The sequence below is a fragment of the Pyrus communis genome, chromosome 12, assembly GCF_041283825.1.
Source record: "Pyrus communis isolate YQ-2024b chromosome 12, ASM4128382v1, whole genome shotgun sequence".
Classification (NCBI taxonomy): Eukaryota; Viridiplantae; Streptophyta; class Magnoliopsida; order Rosales; family Rosaceae; genus Pyrus; species Pyrus communis.
In genome coordinates this window covers 19087868-19106648 of record NC_142576.1, presented here as the reverse complement: position 1 = coordinate 19106648, position 18781 = coordinate 19087868, and the positions used below count along the sequence as shown (strand labels likewise).

The 18781-nt window shown below is 34.9% G+C and overlaps 1 protein-coding gene across 1 annotated transcript; it reads left to right on the top strand.

Annotated features, from left to right (window-relative positions):
- Positions 1–14093: 14093 nt before the first annotated feature.
- LOC148692442 (uncharacterized) lies at positions 14094–14747 on the top strand. Its single transcript, XM_088680943.1, has one exon. The coding sequence runs from the start codon at positions 14094–14096 to the stop codon at positions 14745–14747; it is 654 nt and encodes a 217-aa protein (XP_088537069.1).
- Positions 14748–18781: the final 4034 nt, after the last annotated feature.

Sequence of the window (18781 nt, the reverse complement as noted above, 5' to 3'; positions counted from 1 at the left end):
CTCTTCCTTATTAGCCAATGGTGATGGAGGGTTTGCCCACAGCTGTGGGCATACTTTTTCCACTAGACTCTCCAACTTGCTGAGCCATTCTAAGCTTCCTTCATTCTAACCCGATCTGCCCCTACTATCTATTGGGAATAGTAAAGGGTCAGGCAAACTTGGTTCCTGGATCTCTTCTTCTTCTGGTCGACTGGTTTCGGGTTCCACCTTATTATTCCCCTTATCCTTCTTTTCTTCCAACAAAGGAAATAGGGGAATCACTGGTTCTTTCTCAAGGCTCACTTATCTAATCACCTCTCTAGTGAAACCATATCTTGGTGTGGAGTACTCTAACTCCAGCTTTCTTTGCAGAGTTCCTGTTAAGGAATAAAGTCTGCACACTTCTCCTCTGGTCTCCAGAGTGATATTCTCTATAATTCTTAAGACTTGTACCATAGTAGCTTGTAAGTCTTCATTAATAACTTTTCCACCCGACTTCTCAGAAGAAGTTGGGCTTTCCAAAATCGCCAGACCTCGTAGGGAAGGGAAATCTTCTTGGTGGTCTATCATCTTTGCTTCTGTCGGACAATGGGTTTGTCCAAACTCCGTGTTCCACCTGAAAGTTCGCTCATTCCTTCTTCTTGGCATACAAGAATACTTGTAATGCCCCATCGAGTGTGCCAAAACTATGTTCGGGCTATGATTTCCGTTGCACAGCTCCCCAGTGGTTTGGTACTTGGTGTGTTGTCGGGCTGGCTCTTGCTGCTTGGTGTGCTACAATGAGAGTTTGTAGTTAGTTTGAAATGTGCCTTTGTGGGGCCTTAGGTATAGGCCTTGAGGTTCACAATCAAAACTAACAAGGATCTTAGTGTGCCACTGCTATCTCAGTATAACAGATGTTGAATAGATGTGATTTAAGTCAATTACTTAAACCCTAAGTTACTTAAACTTCTTGTTATCAAAGGATTGTCACAGATGGGTTAAGTCTGCATTAAGTTCTTTTTCTTGCCTTATAAACAAGAACTTTAGTTCATAACCTTGTACGTTTAAAACGAAGGGAGTTCAATGCGCTTTTAACCATTTCCTCAAACACAGTTTGTTCTTAATGAAAGCAGGTTTATTAAGTTAACCAAATTCGAATGCAAATAGGACTCTTAGATGGAAAACAGTTGGAAATAACTTGAATATATGTTGAAAAGTACATTAAGCGACATATCTACTAAATGAAAGTACAAACAAAGAGATCCAGACAAGATTTCACCTTGTCGGGCAAGGTCGAACTTCTTGCAACCACTAATCTTTAAGTTTATAGAGGTTGTATGTTAAAAAAGATGGATGGTAAATAGGTTTTACACAAGGGAATGATACTACAACACTAAGGGAAGGTAGCAGAGCTTTTATACAAGGCAAAAGATGGCTTTTCTAAAGGACCTATAGCTAAAAGGACTGAATTTGGACAAGTTTCAGCTTTCTGGGTACGAACTGGCTTAAGAGCAGAGTTTGTATGTCTTTTGATTAGTTGGTTGAGTGTCCTTATCTCTTATGTCTATTTCCTCTTTTATAGACAATTTGGCCCGACTACTTTAACTTTACTCTTGGTCGATGGCTTTCAAAGGGTAGTGAGTCATCATCTATTTACTTGTAATGCCACTAGAAAATGCTTTTTGGCTGATAGTGAGTTGGTCTCTGTCATTTGTCACTTCAATCATAGGCACATAGCCTATGCCTTGGCTGAAAAGGCTTCAGTTTGCTTCAGGCCTCATTGTTGGGCTTCGGGCAAGTTCGACTTGTTTTGACACCTTTGGGCTTTCCCTAATACAAAATCTAATGTTAAATATTAAGCCAAACACGTACATTCATTCAAATTTCAGGTACATCCTCTGAAACTAGTGTGGCATATCAAAATCTGCAAAGCTCAACTTAATAGTTGATCGAAAGATAATGAATTTTTATTTTACATTTTTTTTTCATTTGTTATGGCTCAAAAATCATGGAAGAACCATGATTCTGTACGCATGTATGACGTCATGTTAATCCCAATTATGTTATGAGAATTTATTGGGAATATTAATTTTTAAGTAAGCTTTTACGTAGATTTTAGGTAATGCTCATGTCGTACTAAGGGTTAGTTTGGTATTGATGTGTTTTTTTTTTTTTTTTTAAATAAAAAAAAAACTGTATTTGATTTTCTTTGAGAATAACAGCTGTAAAATAATATTGTTGAGTGTTTGTTAAACTTTTTTTTTTTTTGTAAAAGTGTTTTTAACAAAAAAAAAAAAAGTTTTCTGAGTGTTTGATAAACTTTTATATAAATTACTGTGAATATGTCTAATGACTAAAACATGATATAATATTTAATGTGATATAATAATTATCAGAGAGAATATGTAGGTGCAAATATTGTAAAATATGTGTGAATATATTTGTCCTTTAAAAATTTCATTAAAAGAGCACCGATTACTATGCTTAGAAAAAGAAAAAAAAAACCGCTTTTCTTAGAATGCTTCTACTTTTCTATGTTGTATACTGTCATTGGCAATAGTTAAAAATAAAAAAAATAAAAAAAAAAAAGACACTTTTTTTTTGTTTTACCAAAAACATTTATTTATTTTTTGGTTTTACTAAAAACGTTGATGTTCCAAATTTTTTTAATAAACTGTTTTTTTATTTTTTTCAAAACCATCACAATATCAATCATAGCGCCTAAGTAACGACAAATCTTTTACACCATGCCCATCACGTTCCCTTAAAACCTACATCCACTTCAACACATGAATCAAGACATATAATTAAAAACAGCTTGCTAGAAGGATAGGGTGTGGAAGGTTATGGTCCACTAGGTCTGTATAAACTTTTTGATAGTGGAGACTTTAGGTTACTAAGGACTAAAGTCTAAACTCATTACTTAAAGAGTTTTCTAATATTGGGTAATCAAGTGAGATATTTTATAGTGCTCTTTTTACCAAATAAGTTTTTTTTTTTCAAACGATAAATTTTATTAGATTAAATGTTGGATTAATCACCGACGAAATTTGAACCCTCTACTGTCATGTAATGACTCAACACCTTTTCACTATTGTAGTAAAAAACCCTTGTTATGAATGTGCTTGAAAAAAAAACTAGATTGTGTACTGATAAGATTAAAAAAAGAATACTTACAAAAAATATATGATCCTTTCGTCAATGGACCCTACCGCGGACGAATCAAAAAATTGTTTACACTCTCAAGTATAAATGAAGCTTCTGTAAAAAAATTACAAGATTTGGATAAATAAAATTCGTGGTATCCTTCTTATTATTAATTACTTAGAATTTGAACAAAAAATAAATTCATTTGATTGAAAATCATTAACAACATAAATTTTTTATTTATTAAATTTAATCAATGAATTGGTTGTAAAATACACATCAAATTTAAATTTTAAAAGACTTTTTTTAATTATTGAACACGAACAAGTAAGAATTGATTCAGAGGATCCAATCAAAATTTTAAAATAATTATTTGATGCAATTAGAACTGTTCTCAACGATAAAATGATTAAAAAATCTCTAGAAGTACTACTAATTAAGTTTAGGAACTAAACAGTATCATTTTTTTTTATAGATCATTCGACAAATTTTTTTTTATTTAAAATTTCACTATTTCAATTTAAAATTGGACGATGGGCTCTAGAATCCCCCTCCTCCCCCAAAAAGCCCCACCTCCTCCAAAAAAACATTTCAAGTCCACACCAATTCATTGGGCTCCAGGGGAGCCCGATTGTTCCCCCAGGCTAGAATCCACGGGCCCAGCCTTGAGCTATGTAAGTAAAGCTGACGTCAGCACGATTTATATTATAAAAATTAAAAAAAACTAAAAAACTTATATTTTTTTTTCCGTATAAATTCCTAATCATGCTTTTCAATCTTTGGTTAAAAATCATATCCGAAATAAAAATAAAATTCTTTTATTATTTTATTATAAAAAAAAAAAATTAATACCAATAGCGTAGGCCATTCAGTTTAAGAATAGTGATGCACTTGAACAATCACTATTCCCTACAAGCAGTTACTATTTACTTTGGGGATTGAGTTGCCTATAGACTTTTAGGAGTCGAAAAAGAGGAGAGACCATTTTTTTTCAATTGTGTAAGACACGTGAAACTCTTTCTCCCAGTTACTGGAAATCCCTATATGCATTGTTGTAAGCTTGACAACAACAACTCCAACCCTTCTCCCTCACTTTCCCACCAATTAAATCTTCATCATCTTCCTTGCAACCCATAACTCTAGACTTTCTTACATAGCCTTAACCTTTTTAAGCTCTCTCTCTCATCTTTATAACGACGACCACCAAATATTACTCCTAAGCTCAAGCATAACCAACTCATGCACTCTCATTTGCTATACTAGTGGGTCTTTAGCTCCCACACGTCAAGATCTCATGCCAAGCCTTTTCTGCATCGACTCGTCATCTCCAACCATTTCCAAAGTTGTTAGAAACACTTACCAAGGCCAAATAAGAGTTGTTGGAAAGAACAACATAGCATTCCCTAAGACCTACTTTTACTTTCAAGCTACTCTGGCCCTAGTTCTCACAAACTCACAAAATGGAGGACATGAAAACTTCATTCACCTTTTTTTGGCACAAGTCCACCACAAACATTCGAATTAAAAACTTGACATATTTCGTTTTATTATCCACAATTAGGAGTGTCATAATAAGTTTTTTAATTTACAATATATGTAAAGAGAAAAAATGCTTGTCAAAATCATCACTTAGTACTACAATTTGGTGATATTCCTCTTTATTTGTAAGTGAGAGGTTTTAACATCGAAACTCGTGGATGGTGAATTTAATACCAAATTAGGTTGCCCATTGTGTACCTTAGCCGAACTCTTCTTCCTCTAATGTAAAAATATCGATATACTATAAAATATTTGTCAAAATCAAGTGCACGTTGATATGAAAACTTTTCTTAATAACATATAAGCCAGTGACCTAAAATGCATGACTCGACAAATAGCAATAAAATTTTCCATAGTTCAGTTGTCTGACACTTGATTTAGAGAAATAGATAAAATTTTGATAGAGTAGTTTGGGAGAAAGATTGGATTGAAAAAGGGACAAAAATGGACTAACTCAAGTATAGGGTGTTTCTCATCCCTAATCTTCCTCCTATAGTGACATTTTCAAGTGGTTAGTGTAGGGCATAAACTAATCCCAAAAATTCTAGAGGCGACACGTGGACTGTTGCTCAAGAAATACAAGATTGCCCTCATTAAATGGGCAGGTTCCTCAGATACTCACACGTGCAGCTAACACCCTTGAAGGTTCCCCCGCAGCTCCCTCGCAGCTCACTTGCCCTTGGCAAGGAAAAGTCAAAGTATTAAAGATAAGGATAAATTACCCAAATCCCATATTTAATACATTCCCAACTGAAAATTGACTTCACTCGAGTAAGTAATCCATATTTAAATCAATTAGGGATAATTACTCCATTATCACATGATATTATTTCCTATTTAATATCTTGAGAATATTTCTCCATAAAACCTTGGCCAATAGGATACCACCATGTGTAGGGTAAAATCCTAACACCATGGCCAACCACTCCCCTATATATACCCTATCTTCTGCCAAATTTCGATAAATTTTTGCTATCCTTAAAAGCCCTAAACACTTTATTTTTCTCAAAGAAACTAACTTAGGCGTTGAAGATCTATTGGCCTAAGCCACCCCACCCCACCCCACCCCCCCCCCCCCAAAAAAAACAAAAAAAAAAAAAAAAAAAAAAAAAAAGGAAAACCTCCTTGATCAAAGGTGTTGATTGTTTTGCATGTGCATTTTTGTTAAAGTTAGAGATGACAAAAATTTGCATCGACAATTGGGTTTTTGTAAATGAAATACAAATGTTATTTAGTTACAGTAACACACACGTTTTATGTATTATTTGGTACAATATTTCTTAATAATTGTGGTTGCCACTTTTTGAGAAAACCTATATCATATACCAAAGAAGCATTTTTTTTTCTTTCATGCAGATATGTAAGTTTCAATTCATACAATGTGCATAGTAGTCCTATACCAAGCACTTATGTATGAGTTTAGTAAGGATTATGAAATTCTTTTGGTTTGGTAAGGTTATGCTAATCTCTTTAGGGCCTTGATTATTTGTGAAATGTTGGAGGATGAACGCACATTTACATTTTTTTAAGAATGTTAGCTACCTTTTAGAAGTGTAATTGTTTATCCCACACAACATCTTTTAAAAGTGACTCAAAATTAGAGTCATTTAGCTATATAACTGGAATGAAGATCCTCTTTGTGAGAATTTTGGGGATTCTCAAATCGTATCCATTTATCGTACATCATGCGGCTAGTTTTTGGCAAGTACTATTCATATTTATTTTTTTTTTAAATATTTCAAATAAAGGTAAATTACATAAAAATACCTCAACTATGAGTCGCATAATAGTTTCATACCTCATTTTTTTTAAATATTGCAATGTCATATCCCATCTTATAAATTTGTTGTAATGTCATACCTCTGTTAACTTTTCTGTTGATTTTTCTTTTAAATGCTGATGTGGTATGAACAGGACCACTCATTTGCTAATTGAAATAAAAAATTAATTAATTAATAATAAAATATTTGTTATTTATTTAACAATTAAAAAAATTTGAAGGATTTAACAATTAAAATTGATTGAAAACAAATAATTTTGTGGGTCCCTCCATCCCAATCTCTCTCTTTCTCCCTCACCTCCCATCGCTCACATCTTCTTCTTCTCTGTGTTCATAGAGAAGCCAAGCCCAAAAAGGCCACCCACCAGACCACCACCACAACCATGTCACTCTCTCTTCTTTGCTCCCTCAACGTTTAACTCCCCAATTTTTCGAACCTCTCATCTTCTCTCTACAACAACACAGATGGCGTCACTACAACCTCGCGGTTTCCTGATGAAAATCCGGCAATTCCTCGTTAAATTGGACAATACTAGGACCACGGATCACTTCCCCTTCATCCTGAGGTTTAGATTAGAGCATGGGAGGCTCGAATCTACCTCGATTTCGCGAGAAACCACAAACCAAGTTTTGGGCTAACAAACTCAGGCCATTATCCAGCCATGATTTTGCCAAAAAATGGTATATTTCTATTCATTCTTCTATGATCTTCATTTTGAGATAAAAATTTCATGTGTTTTGGTAGAGATTTGAGGTTAAACGGAGCATAAATTTTTCGGCCTTCTTCCTGGAAGAATTCGGCGGTTGCTACAGTGCAACCTGCAATCCAAATTAAGTTGATTGAATCACACGGACAACGCGGCAATAGAGCAACGGACGACAATAGTGCAACGGACGAACGGTGAGTCGTTGCAGAAATCGTCGACTAGTGGGTGGTCGTTTTTTGGGCTTGATTTCTCAGTGAACATAGAGAAGAAGAAGATGTGAACGATGGGAGATGAGGGAGAGTTTCAGGGAGAAGGAGAGAGATTGGGATGAAGGGACCCACAAAATTATTTGTTTTTAATCATTTTTAATTGTTAAATCCTTCAATTTTTTTTAATTGTTAAATAAATAACAAATATTTTATTATTAATTAATTTTTTTTATTTATTTCAATTAGCAAATGAGTGGCCCTGTTCATACCACTTCAGCATTTAATGGAAAAATTAACAGAAAAGTTAACGGAGGTATGACATTCTTTTGAACAAATTTATAAGATGGGGTATGACATTGCAATGTTTAAAAAATGAGGTATGAAATTGTTATGCGACTCATAATTGAGGTAGTTTTATGTAATTTACCCTTAAAATAATTTCTGACTGCACGATGTACGATGAACGAACACGATTTGAGGATCCCCAAGATCCTCACAAAGAGGATCCAAAGAGGATCCTCATTCATATAATTGTTATCAAATAAATAAAGAAACATAATATTTTTAATTAAATAATAAATGATTAAGTACCTAAAACTCTCCAACATTTTAGTGTCATTCCAAATTATTTTCAACATTTTAAACATTCCAAACAGGTATCTAACCTATTGAAAATGTCATATTTGTTAAGCCCCAGTTAATATTAACATAGATTTTATTCAAAACGACCACTTAGGTATATCATGGTCAACATTAATATTAGTTGGAACATAGATTATATAATATGGAACCCCATGATCAAATAAGTATTGATTGAATAAAAAATGAACTCAAATTGAAATTACATTAGGAAGGCAATCTCCTAACAAAGAAGAGGGTTAAGAATTTAGTTACGATTGCAAGGAGCTTGTGTGATTTCCTCATTCTCCGGTTCTTGGCTTGTAAAGTTTTCAGTTCTTCTAATTGAGCGGTGAAGATAGTGGTGGCCACATCATGATAGTACATACCATTTTAGCAACCTCTATTACCTTCTTCTCAATGTTGGTGACTTGAGTTGTAGGTGGATTGGTGGTTTTGTGGTGGAATTGGAGGTGATGGCATGATGGGGTGGTGGTGACCATTAGTTGGTGGAGGTTACGCCTCCATGACCTTCTATAATTTTGGAGACAAAATAAGCCCTAGCTAATTTAACAGATTTTTAATTGGGGCTTAACAATTATGACATTTTCAATAGGTTGGATACTTATTTGGAATGTTTAAAAATGTTGAAGCCAATTTAGAATAACACTAAAAGGTTGGGGGTTTTAAGTACTTAATCCAATACTAAATTACACCCTATTAATCTATGGCTAAATAATTGTAATACCCCGTATTTAAAAAAATGATTATATATGTGTGTTTGTATGTGCGAAGTTATTTTTATGTAATAATTTTATTGGGTTTCTTTTTACATGCTATGTGTACAAGAACTTATACTTTTGATATGTATACTAGTGTCAACATAAGTTCATTTTGCTACAAGATTATTTCAAAAACTAACTAGTATTATTTCATGTTCATATGTAATTAGAGAGTAAAGAGTATGTATCATTCATCACTCTAAAATAAGAGGTGGAAGTCTACTTAAGGGTGAGCTGGCAAGTTTGTAATCATAAGGAATTTAGTAGTTAATGATTGGTGATTATTCACCACTCTAAAAGGTGGAGGTGGGATGTCTATGACTTTGTACGGGTGTATATTAGCATGCATGATGCAATATTTTGTGGTATTAGGAGTGCTCACTCACTAGTCTAGGGGAACCTCAATCATTTGAAAATATTCTCTCTTCAATGTTACTCAAGCAAGCTTCCAAATACTCCAATGAGATTGGAGCTTTTACCAAACTCTATTTGTATGCCTATCGATTGTAAACTTACCCATGTGTTTTGATCTAGGAATAAAACTTAAGCTAAAGCTCAACGTGGCCTTAGATGCTTGTATCCACCTTGCATGATATTGATTAACTTAACACTTGTCTCTTTGCCATTTGAACACATACCATTATCAATGATTTGGTTAACATTTGGTGTGTTTCCATTGGAACACATAATAAGGCTAATGATTAGCTTAACAATTGTTTTCTTTCTATTGGACCACATATCATGGTTAATGATTGGTGATGATTCATCCCCCAAATTTGGAGAGATGGGATTCTATATTCCTTAGAGTTTGGACGTGGCCTTTATGTATTTGTCCACATGCATTGTAATAATGATCAATTACTAATGTTTCCAATGATTGATGTCCAAGTGTTGCAAAAGAATTGAAACGTGTCCCTAAAGGCTTAATTGAGGATTCCATTTCTTTCTCCATAAAGGCAGAGGAAGGAAAGAACACAAGAGGAGGAAGACACCAGCAAGAACCTAGCAGCAACAAGAACGATCTCTCCTTCTCAGACCATTCTCGCCACCATCCCTTTCTTTTACCTTATGTAAAGGCTCTAGGCCATCTTCATTGTATTTTGTAAATCTCTCTTACATAGTGAAAACACAAATGCATATGTAACTTTATTGGACGTGGACGATTTGGTGAACCACTTAAATATGTGTGTTCCTTTGTCTAATTGCAATAAATTTGAGTTGAGCAAACCATTTATTAATAAAACACTGAGTTTTTAATAGAAACTTAATGGAAAAGGAGGATCGACTCAAGGAGGAATTTGTAACATATTGCTTATCATTTACATTAAAGATTATTACTTTATTGTTAATATTATGATTATATTACTCTTGTTACTAACAATTTAATTAGTGTTGCAAATGTTTTAGAGCATATGATTATTGATATCCTTGTTACATGGCATGTACATAAGCATTCTTATAAAGTAAGAAAAAGAGTTAAGTTGTGCTTGAGATGTGAGGATATTCACGGGCTGAAGTTTGCCTTGAATATAAAAGAATGAACCTTGTATATTTCAAGCGTCGAGGGAAGGGCTTGAATATACAATTGGGCGTCAGGGGAAGTGCTTGTATAATAAAGTGGAAACTGAGAATTTAATTACAAAAATTGGGTTTAAGGGATGAGCGGGAGTTAACTCATATTCTAAGGTATTCAGAGCCAAGTGGTATAAGTATGGTATGGGACGTGCAAACTTGGATGCCTTAGGTACGTGTTAGCGGGATTAGAAAGGAGTGAGTGAATTCATGCATCTCATTGCATACATTTTATGTATTTGCAAGAGCTACTCATTTAAATTATTATTTTAGGTGGTACTTTTATTATGAATTAATTTTGTATACTAATATTTTATTTCCGCTACGTATTCAATAAATTATATGTGGCAAACTCAAGTTTTATCATGTAAGATTTTGTGATGTGATGTATTGTGTTTCAGTTATTAATCAATTTTAATTTTATTTTCCACCATATCTTGGTTTGGATTTTATTTCTATAGCTAAGATATGGCTCACACCCTAACTCGTGAATAGTCTTTATTCACAGATCGAAGCGTGACAATAATTTCCATGTTAACTAATTAATATATAATCTTCAAAGTGTGCCTTAAAAAATAGCTTGGGTCCGTCTAGTAATGTTTAACAAAATGATTTTTGAAGAATGATTTCTCAAAACGAAAACGTCAAATAGAATTTGACATTTTATAATCAAAGAATGTGTCTGATAGTTTAAATTAGCATAATTTTTTGGAAAGAAAATAATAATGTTTGGTAATAATGTTATTGTGGTAATGGTGGGAGTAAAGAAAGACAACAACGGTTGGCAAAACGTTGCCACCAGAAAGACGCCTTCATTGTCCTTGTTTTGTTTAAGAGCAATTCCACCGTGGGCAATAGCCCGGTGGACTCACTCTCAAACAGGACGACAAAGTCCGAGCAACTTGGTCCAGCGTGTGCTAGCGATGGAGCCCGAGCGGGTTCGTGGGAGAGGCCTGACAGGAGTTGCCAGCCCGAAAGGCATGTGACGCAAGGCTGACGTCAGCCACATGGTGGACGGGCCTGGACAGCTCTTTGCGGACATTGATCTTGACGCCAATATCCAGGAGACGGAAGGCGAGCTTCTCGCTGACGCCGGTTTTCCCATTTCTTTATACTCTCTCCTTTTCTTCCCAAAAAATAAACAATACAATTTCTTGAAGTTCACAAAGGGGAGAGAGAGAGAGAGAGAGATGGTGCAGATAATTCCCATGGCATTTTCAAGTAGACCCTCGCTATCCACGCTGAGGTTCGCCGGAGCTTCTCGCCTGGGCTTTTCCTTCACTTCCTTCACGCCTTCCCGGCAACTCGCTTGCTTCCAACTCAACTTCAATGGTGGTTTACACCGTGATGGTCCGATGACGCATGCAACAGTATAGTTAGGATCCTTTAGTCCCAGAGATTAAGGTTTCATGGTTTTGGAGTTTGATTTGTTTAATTTTCGAAGAGAAAAGTGGGTGAGAGCTCTCAGAAAGGGAAAACAATGAGGGAGAGGGGAGTGAGAGAGTGGGAAGGAAGAAGAAAACAAAAATGGTAGAAGTTTCGGGAAGAGATTGGAAAAGATAAATTAATAATATAATATTAATTTATACAAATTAAGTAATATAATATTAATTATAAATAAAAAAATACTAATATTTTATTGCCTATTGCCAGGGCTATTGAACTGCAACGGTGAAGATGCAAAAGGTGGTTACTATTCATTAAATGCAGTTACTGTGGATAACATAGTATATTGCCCGGGGGGGAGGGTTCCCATGCTGGAACTGCTTTAAGTTGTGACAAAATATTCCGAACAGTTATACAAATGCATGACAGCACTGTGGTTGCCTTGCACCGGATCAATCAGACCAGCTGAGAAGGTGTACCAAATGATAACAAAGTATTGGAGATTCAGTAACACAACTTTGCCAGAGGTGGTTACATAAGATATTAAAATAAAGTAATGCTAAAGAAATTAAAAAACAAGTGATGTGATTGTTGATGATTGGATTATTATTAAGTATTGATTAACGTGCTTAATTATTATTTATAGGTGGCACATCATCTGGTTTACAAATCTAGCTCAAAATTTTATTCTCCCCAACATTATCGTAAAGATAATCAATTGAAGTTGTTATAAACACATTTGAGTTCTTTTCTTATTTCACTTTTTTTTTAATATTTTTATTTTACAAAAAATGCATTCCAGTCTTTGTTAATATAGCGATATATTTTAGACATGATAAATGGATTGTATTTGTCGTGCATGTTATTTCGTGTCAAATTCGTTATTTTCATAGATTGTGTCGTATTAAACATGTTATCTTAATGGGTTGACCCGATAATAATCTAACATGTTTACAGGTTGACCCGATAATAATCTGACCTGTCTACAGGGTAATCTAAAATTTTTTGTTTTCGTATCGTTATGTGTCGGTTTAACAAGTCGTGAAAAAAATTTGTTAAGCCTAATATATTTACACTAAGAGGTGGGGCCTAGGATAGGCCATTCAATGGAAACTATAATAATTTAGTATCGAATTTATTATTCACAAAATTTAAACTTGTAACCTTTTATTTATAAGTAAAAAAGAAAAGTTGCTTGATTGATCGGATGATGTTTTAGTTTTTTATTTATTTTTATTGTGGGAGGCATGCTATTTGTTCTACGTATTGAATTGTTAGTCAACCTGGCCTGAAAAAGACCCCCAAAATAATAATGAATATTTAAAAGTTGGAAAATTATCTGATCTTTGTTTTGGATAAATGAAAATGGAAAGTTTCTAGGTAGAGGGAAGAATTGAATCAAATAAGAACCAAATATGAGTAGTTCAAATGTCAGTAGTTCAAATAAGAACGAGTCAAATAAGTACATATTGTTCTCTTGTTAGACCATTTAATATGTTATCCTATTAAATCGTTAACAAAAATATTTACACATGACCATACACCATCTATATATAAAACAAGAATGTTCCAAGTGATGATTTAATTGGTGTTGGAGCAGTTACGTTTTTATTTAATAATATATATGTTTATATATTTATGTTTTGTTTTATTACCCATATTATATACATAACGTTTGTTTTATTATCATTATTCTATGCATAACAGCCAATTGATTTTGCCTTTTCAATGAAATAAGGAGTTACAGTTTTTTTGAAACTTGCCATTGACTTTTCAATCAGATAAGGAGTTATCTCCTTTTAAGTTGGAAAAGATGGGATTCCTTCTCTGAATAGAGAAGAAGATCAAGTCTATTTACATAATTGATTTGGATGTTTTGATTTTGTCCGTTTTATTTTCTTCTACATTTGATACCCTACGGTTTTGTTTTGATTTCCTACAGTTTTGCACCCCAAATAACTCCTTTGTCTTTCTTACGGTTTTTCCATTCCAACATCTCTTTCTTTACATAATATATATATATATATATATATATATATATATATTAGTCCCAAGTATCACAGAGAAAGAAATAAGAAAAAAAATACAAGTTTTACATATATTGAGTTAATAGCAACATATTGAAAGGGTGTGAGTTCGAAGGTTCTTCCGGTGTGCAAGGAAGAATCTTATCAGAAGAATAAGGTTTTGGGCTATTTTATCCTGGGGACGACGTGGTGTTTGTGAAACTGCTTGCACACTTTGGACAGAGTCGCGAAACATCTTAAAGAGAGCGACTTAGTCCGTGACTCATCCCAAGAATCATTCACCACTCAAGACTTCTACATTTTTCGGGTAACTTCGTTCCTTTCTATTTCAGTTTACAACAATTTTAAGATGGTAACAATCTACCATGGAATCTGAAAACAACACCACATTGGACCTTAACAAGCCTTCCAAGTTTGAGGGTCTCCAGAAGATGTTATTTTTTCTCACCACAAAAAAATTGGCTTCATTTTGCACCACTGTCAAACCAACTCTCCCTGAAGAGCCCACTATTGAACAAACCAAAGCTTCAAAAACTTGGATTGAAAATGATTTTCTTGCTAAGAATTATATTCTTAATGGATTGTTTGATGACCTTTATGATTACTACTCTGATTATGTTACTGCTAAAGATTTATGGGAGGCACTTCAAAAAAAATATGACACTGAGGAAGCTGGGGCTAAGAAATTTGATGTTAGTCATTATTTGAAATATCAGATGGTTGATGATAAATCTGTTGAAGCACAATCTCATGAATTACAGAAAATTGCTCATGAAATTATTTATGAAGGCATGGTTTTAGATGATCAATTTCAGGTTGATGTCATCATTGATAAATTGCCACCAACCTGGAAAATTTTCAAGAACTCACTCTGCCACAAGACAAAAGAGTTCTCTCTGGAAAGCTTGATCACTCGACTTCGCATTGAGGAAGAGGCCAAGAAACAAGAATTAAAGAAGGAATTATGGTCGTGTCAAGCAACTAGAAGGCTACCAACTTCAATCGGAACTAGACTCTAGCTGTGCTGAAGCCAAATGGGAAGAACATGAAGATTCAGAACAAGAATCACAACAAGCGCCTCAACAACAACACAAACAAGGTTCAGAATCAAAATCCCTCTCATCCTTAGAATAGGTACCAACCCCCCTCATGTGCTGCTTCTGATTTGAGACTGCTTGAATGCTATAATTGTCACAAGTTGGGCCATCTTGCCCGGAATTGCAGAAATAAGAAAAGCCCTGCTTCATAGGCAAATCTTGTTGAAGAGCAACTGATTGCAATGATATCAAAAATCAACTTTGTTGATGGATCCGAGGGGTGGTGGGTGGACACTGGCGCTTCTTGCCATGTTTGCTATGATCGTTCCCTTTTCAAGACCTATTCTGTGGCTGAGGGAAGGAAGGTGTTGTTGGGTGATTCACACTCAACTGATGTTGTTGGTACTGGAGAGGTGGAGCTGAGGTTCACCTCTGAAAAAACCATGATACTGAAAGATGTGATGCATGCTCCAACGATAAGGAAGAATTTGGTCTCTAGCTTTCTGCTCAACAAGGCTGGATTTACTCAAACCATTGGAGCAGATATGTATACTCTTACTAAAAATGGGGGTTTTGTGGGAAAGGGATATGATACTGATGGAATGTTTAAATTGAATGTTGATGTTATTAAAATGTAATAATTGAGTCACTTGATGCTGATTTTTATGAGAATAAAGTTCCTTTAATCTTCGAAATAGTGGGGGTTCTAATTCTTCTAAAATTTATGAACCTATTGATAGATACCCCTTTATGGGAAGAAATCGATTCCAGCAGTTTTGATCCATTGTGATAGCACAAAGTAATCTCTTATGGAAGTGTAAGAGTGGAACATATATGGTCTGAAGAAAACTTGGTTGATCCTTTGACAAAAGGACTAGCATGAGAAAAGGTTTGGAAAACCTCGAAAGGGATGGGACTATAACCCGTAGAAAACTAAGTCATTTGTGATAGCAACCTAACCTATAGACTGGAGATCCCAAGAAATAGGTTCAAAGGGTAATAACAAGTCACAAGTGATATGAGTGAAGTCTTGTTAATTTTAATTTGGAATATTATTCCATGTTCATACCCAAGAAACATGACATCCTGCATCGTTTTTAGGTTGAGAATTTGTCTCTTAGTAAGGTCTATACTCTATGTTGGGTGGGATATCTAGCTATAAGAATATCCTTGATAGTTTTACCTATGTGAATGTGGAAGTGAGGCCACTTCCTATGAAATCTTGGGCAAGTTTCTAGAGCGTTCACTATACTGGGATATAAGCACAAGGCCGTAATGTGATGACTTTTTGAACTTCACCTTAATAAAGTTATGTGTGTGGTGTTGTCAGAGATAGATTTCAAAACTATAAGTTACTCTAGTATAATCTAGATCACTAACACTATGTACAGATTCAAGTTGAGAAACGCCTTTACTTATGCAATATATGTATTTTTTTTTTTAAAATAAAAACAAGTGGGGATTGTTGGAGCAGTTATGTTTTTATTTAATCATATATATGTTTATATATTTATGTTTTGTTTTATTACCCATATTATATACATAACGTTTGTTTTATTATCATTATTCTATGCATAACAACCAATTGATTTTGGCTTTTCAATGAGATAAGGAGTTACAACTTTTTTGAAACATGCCATTGACTTTTCAATCAGATAAGGAGTTATCTCCTTTTAAGTTTGAAAAGATGGGATTCCTTCTTTGAATAAAGAAGAAGATCAAGTCTATTTACATAATTGATTTGGATGTTTTGATTTTGTCCGTTTTGTTTTCTTCCGCATTTGATACCCTACGGTTTTGTTTTGATTTCCTACAGTTTTGCACCCCAAATAACTCCTTTGTTTGTCTTACGGTTTTTCCATTCCAACATCTCTTTCTTTACATTATATATATATTAGTCCCAAGTATCACAAAGAAAGAAATAAGAAAAAAATACAAGTTTTACATATATTGAGTTAATAGCAACATATTGAAAGGGTGTGAGTTCGAAGGTTCTTCCGGTGTGCAAGGAAGAATCTTATCAGAAGAAGAAGGTTCTGGGCTGTTTTATTCTGGGGACGACTTGGTGTTTGTGAAACTGCTTGCACACTTTGGGCAGAGCCGCGAAACGTCTTAAAGATAGCGACTTAGTCCGCAACTCATCCCAAGAATCATTCACCACTCAAGGCTTCTACATTTTTTGAGTAACTTCGTTCCTTTCTATTTCAGTTTACAACAATTGGATCTTCCTCTTACACGTAAACGAGTACATAATTAAGTTTTGGAATAATTAATACATGTTACCATCTCAAGCCATAAAACAATAAGAAACAACGGGTGCATAGTAGCAAAGGTCCCTAGATTTTACCCCATGTTTAATTTTCGTCCCAAAGTTCTCTATTAATTTCTCTCGTCCTCCAACTTAACTATGTTTTATATGAGTAGTCATTTCGTCAAATTTAAAGGTATAATCGTATTTTCATACAAAAAAAATCTAAATTTTTTAAAAAGAGAATAGCTTGGCTCCTTAAGGTTAAGGAGGAGTTCCTCCTCAAAATACTTTGTGGCCTATTCAAAGAATTTCGTGCTTATGATTGGAACCATTCATATTATAGATCACTATGTAAAGATCATCTCTGCAAAAAATAAATTAAAACTAAGATTGTTTAGTCAATCTTTAAGGAATTCCGATCAGAAGCTCAAAGTTCTGTAAATAGATCATAAGGTATATTAATGAGAAGTTCCTCCTCAATCCTTGAGAAGCCAAGTCTTTCTTTCTTTCTTTCTTTTGTTTTTTTTAACAAACAATATTATCTATACTAAGAGCAGTTCCACCGTGGGCAATAGCCCAGTGGACTGGCTTTTAAACAGGGCGAGACAGGGCCAGAAAGCCCGAGCAACTTGGTCTAGCGTGCGAGAGATAGGCCCGACAGGAGTTGCCAGCCTGAAGGGCATGTGCGCAAGGCTGATATCTGGGCGACGTCAACCACGTGGTGGACGGGCCTAGACAGCTCTTCGCGGAGGTCGATCTCGACGCCGATATCCCGAAGACGGAGGACGAGCTTCTTGCCGACGCCGGTGACTCCACCACACCACTAGGCCTTCTCATTTCTTTATTCTCTCTCATTTTCTTCCCAAAAAATAAACAATACAATTTCTTGAAGTTCACAGAGGGGGGAGAGAGAGAGAGATGGTGCGGATAATCCCATGGCGTCTTTAATTAGACCCTCGCTATCCACTCTGAGGTTCGCCGAAGCTTCTTGCCTGGGCTTTTCCTTCACTTCCTTCACTCATTCTCGGCGACTCGCTTGCTTCCAACTCGGCTTCAATGGTGGTTTACACTATGATGGTTTGATGATGCATGCAACGGTATAGCTAGGATCCTTTAGTCCCAGAGATTAAGGTTTCATGGTTTTGGAGTTTGATTTGTTTAATTTTCAAAGAGGAAAGTGGGTGAGAGCTCTCGGAAAGGGAAAACAATGAGGAAGAGGGGAGTGAGATAGTGGGAAGGAAGAAGAAAACAAAAATGGTAGAAGTTTAGGGAAGAGATTGGAAAAGATAAATTAATAATACAATATTAATTATAAATAAAAAATTACTAATATTTTATTGCCTATTGTCAGGGCTATTGAGGTGCAATGGTGGAGATGCAAAGGGCGGTTACTGTTCATTAAAGGCAGTTACTGTTCACTGGTGGATAACATAGTGTATTGCCTGGGGGGAGGGTTCCCACGCTGGAACTACTTTAAGGGGTAGGGGAGTGGACTAAGCCTCACAATGGACTAGCAATAATGTGGCTCAAAATTCGCCTTTAGCGAGAATCAAAACTAAGACTTCTCACTTACAAGTGAAGATAAATACCATTTAGACGGTAGTACTAAGCAGCAAGTCTTTCCCTTTAAAAACTTCATTTATTTTTTATGTTTTATTTTTTTGTGGATGAAATTCGTTTTTGTATTATTTTATTTTATGAAATTCCTATTTTATCTCTCAACTTAATGGAAAGGTTGACAGAGTTAACGAAAAGGACTATGCAA

What these genes read in the sequence shown, in the direction of transcription:
- LOC148692442 (XM_088680943.1), top strand. Translation starts at nt 14,094, where the DNA reads ATGGAATCTGAAAACAACACCACATTGGACCTTAACAAGCCTTCCAAG.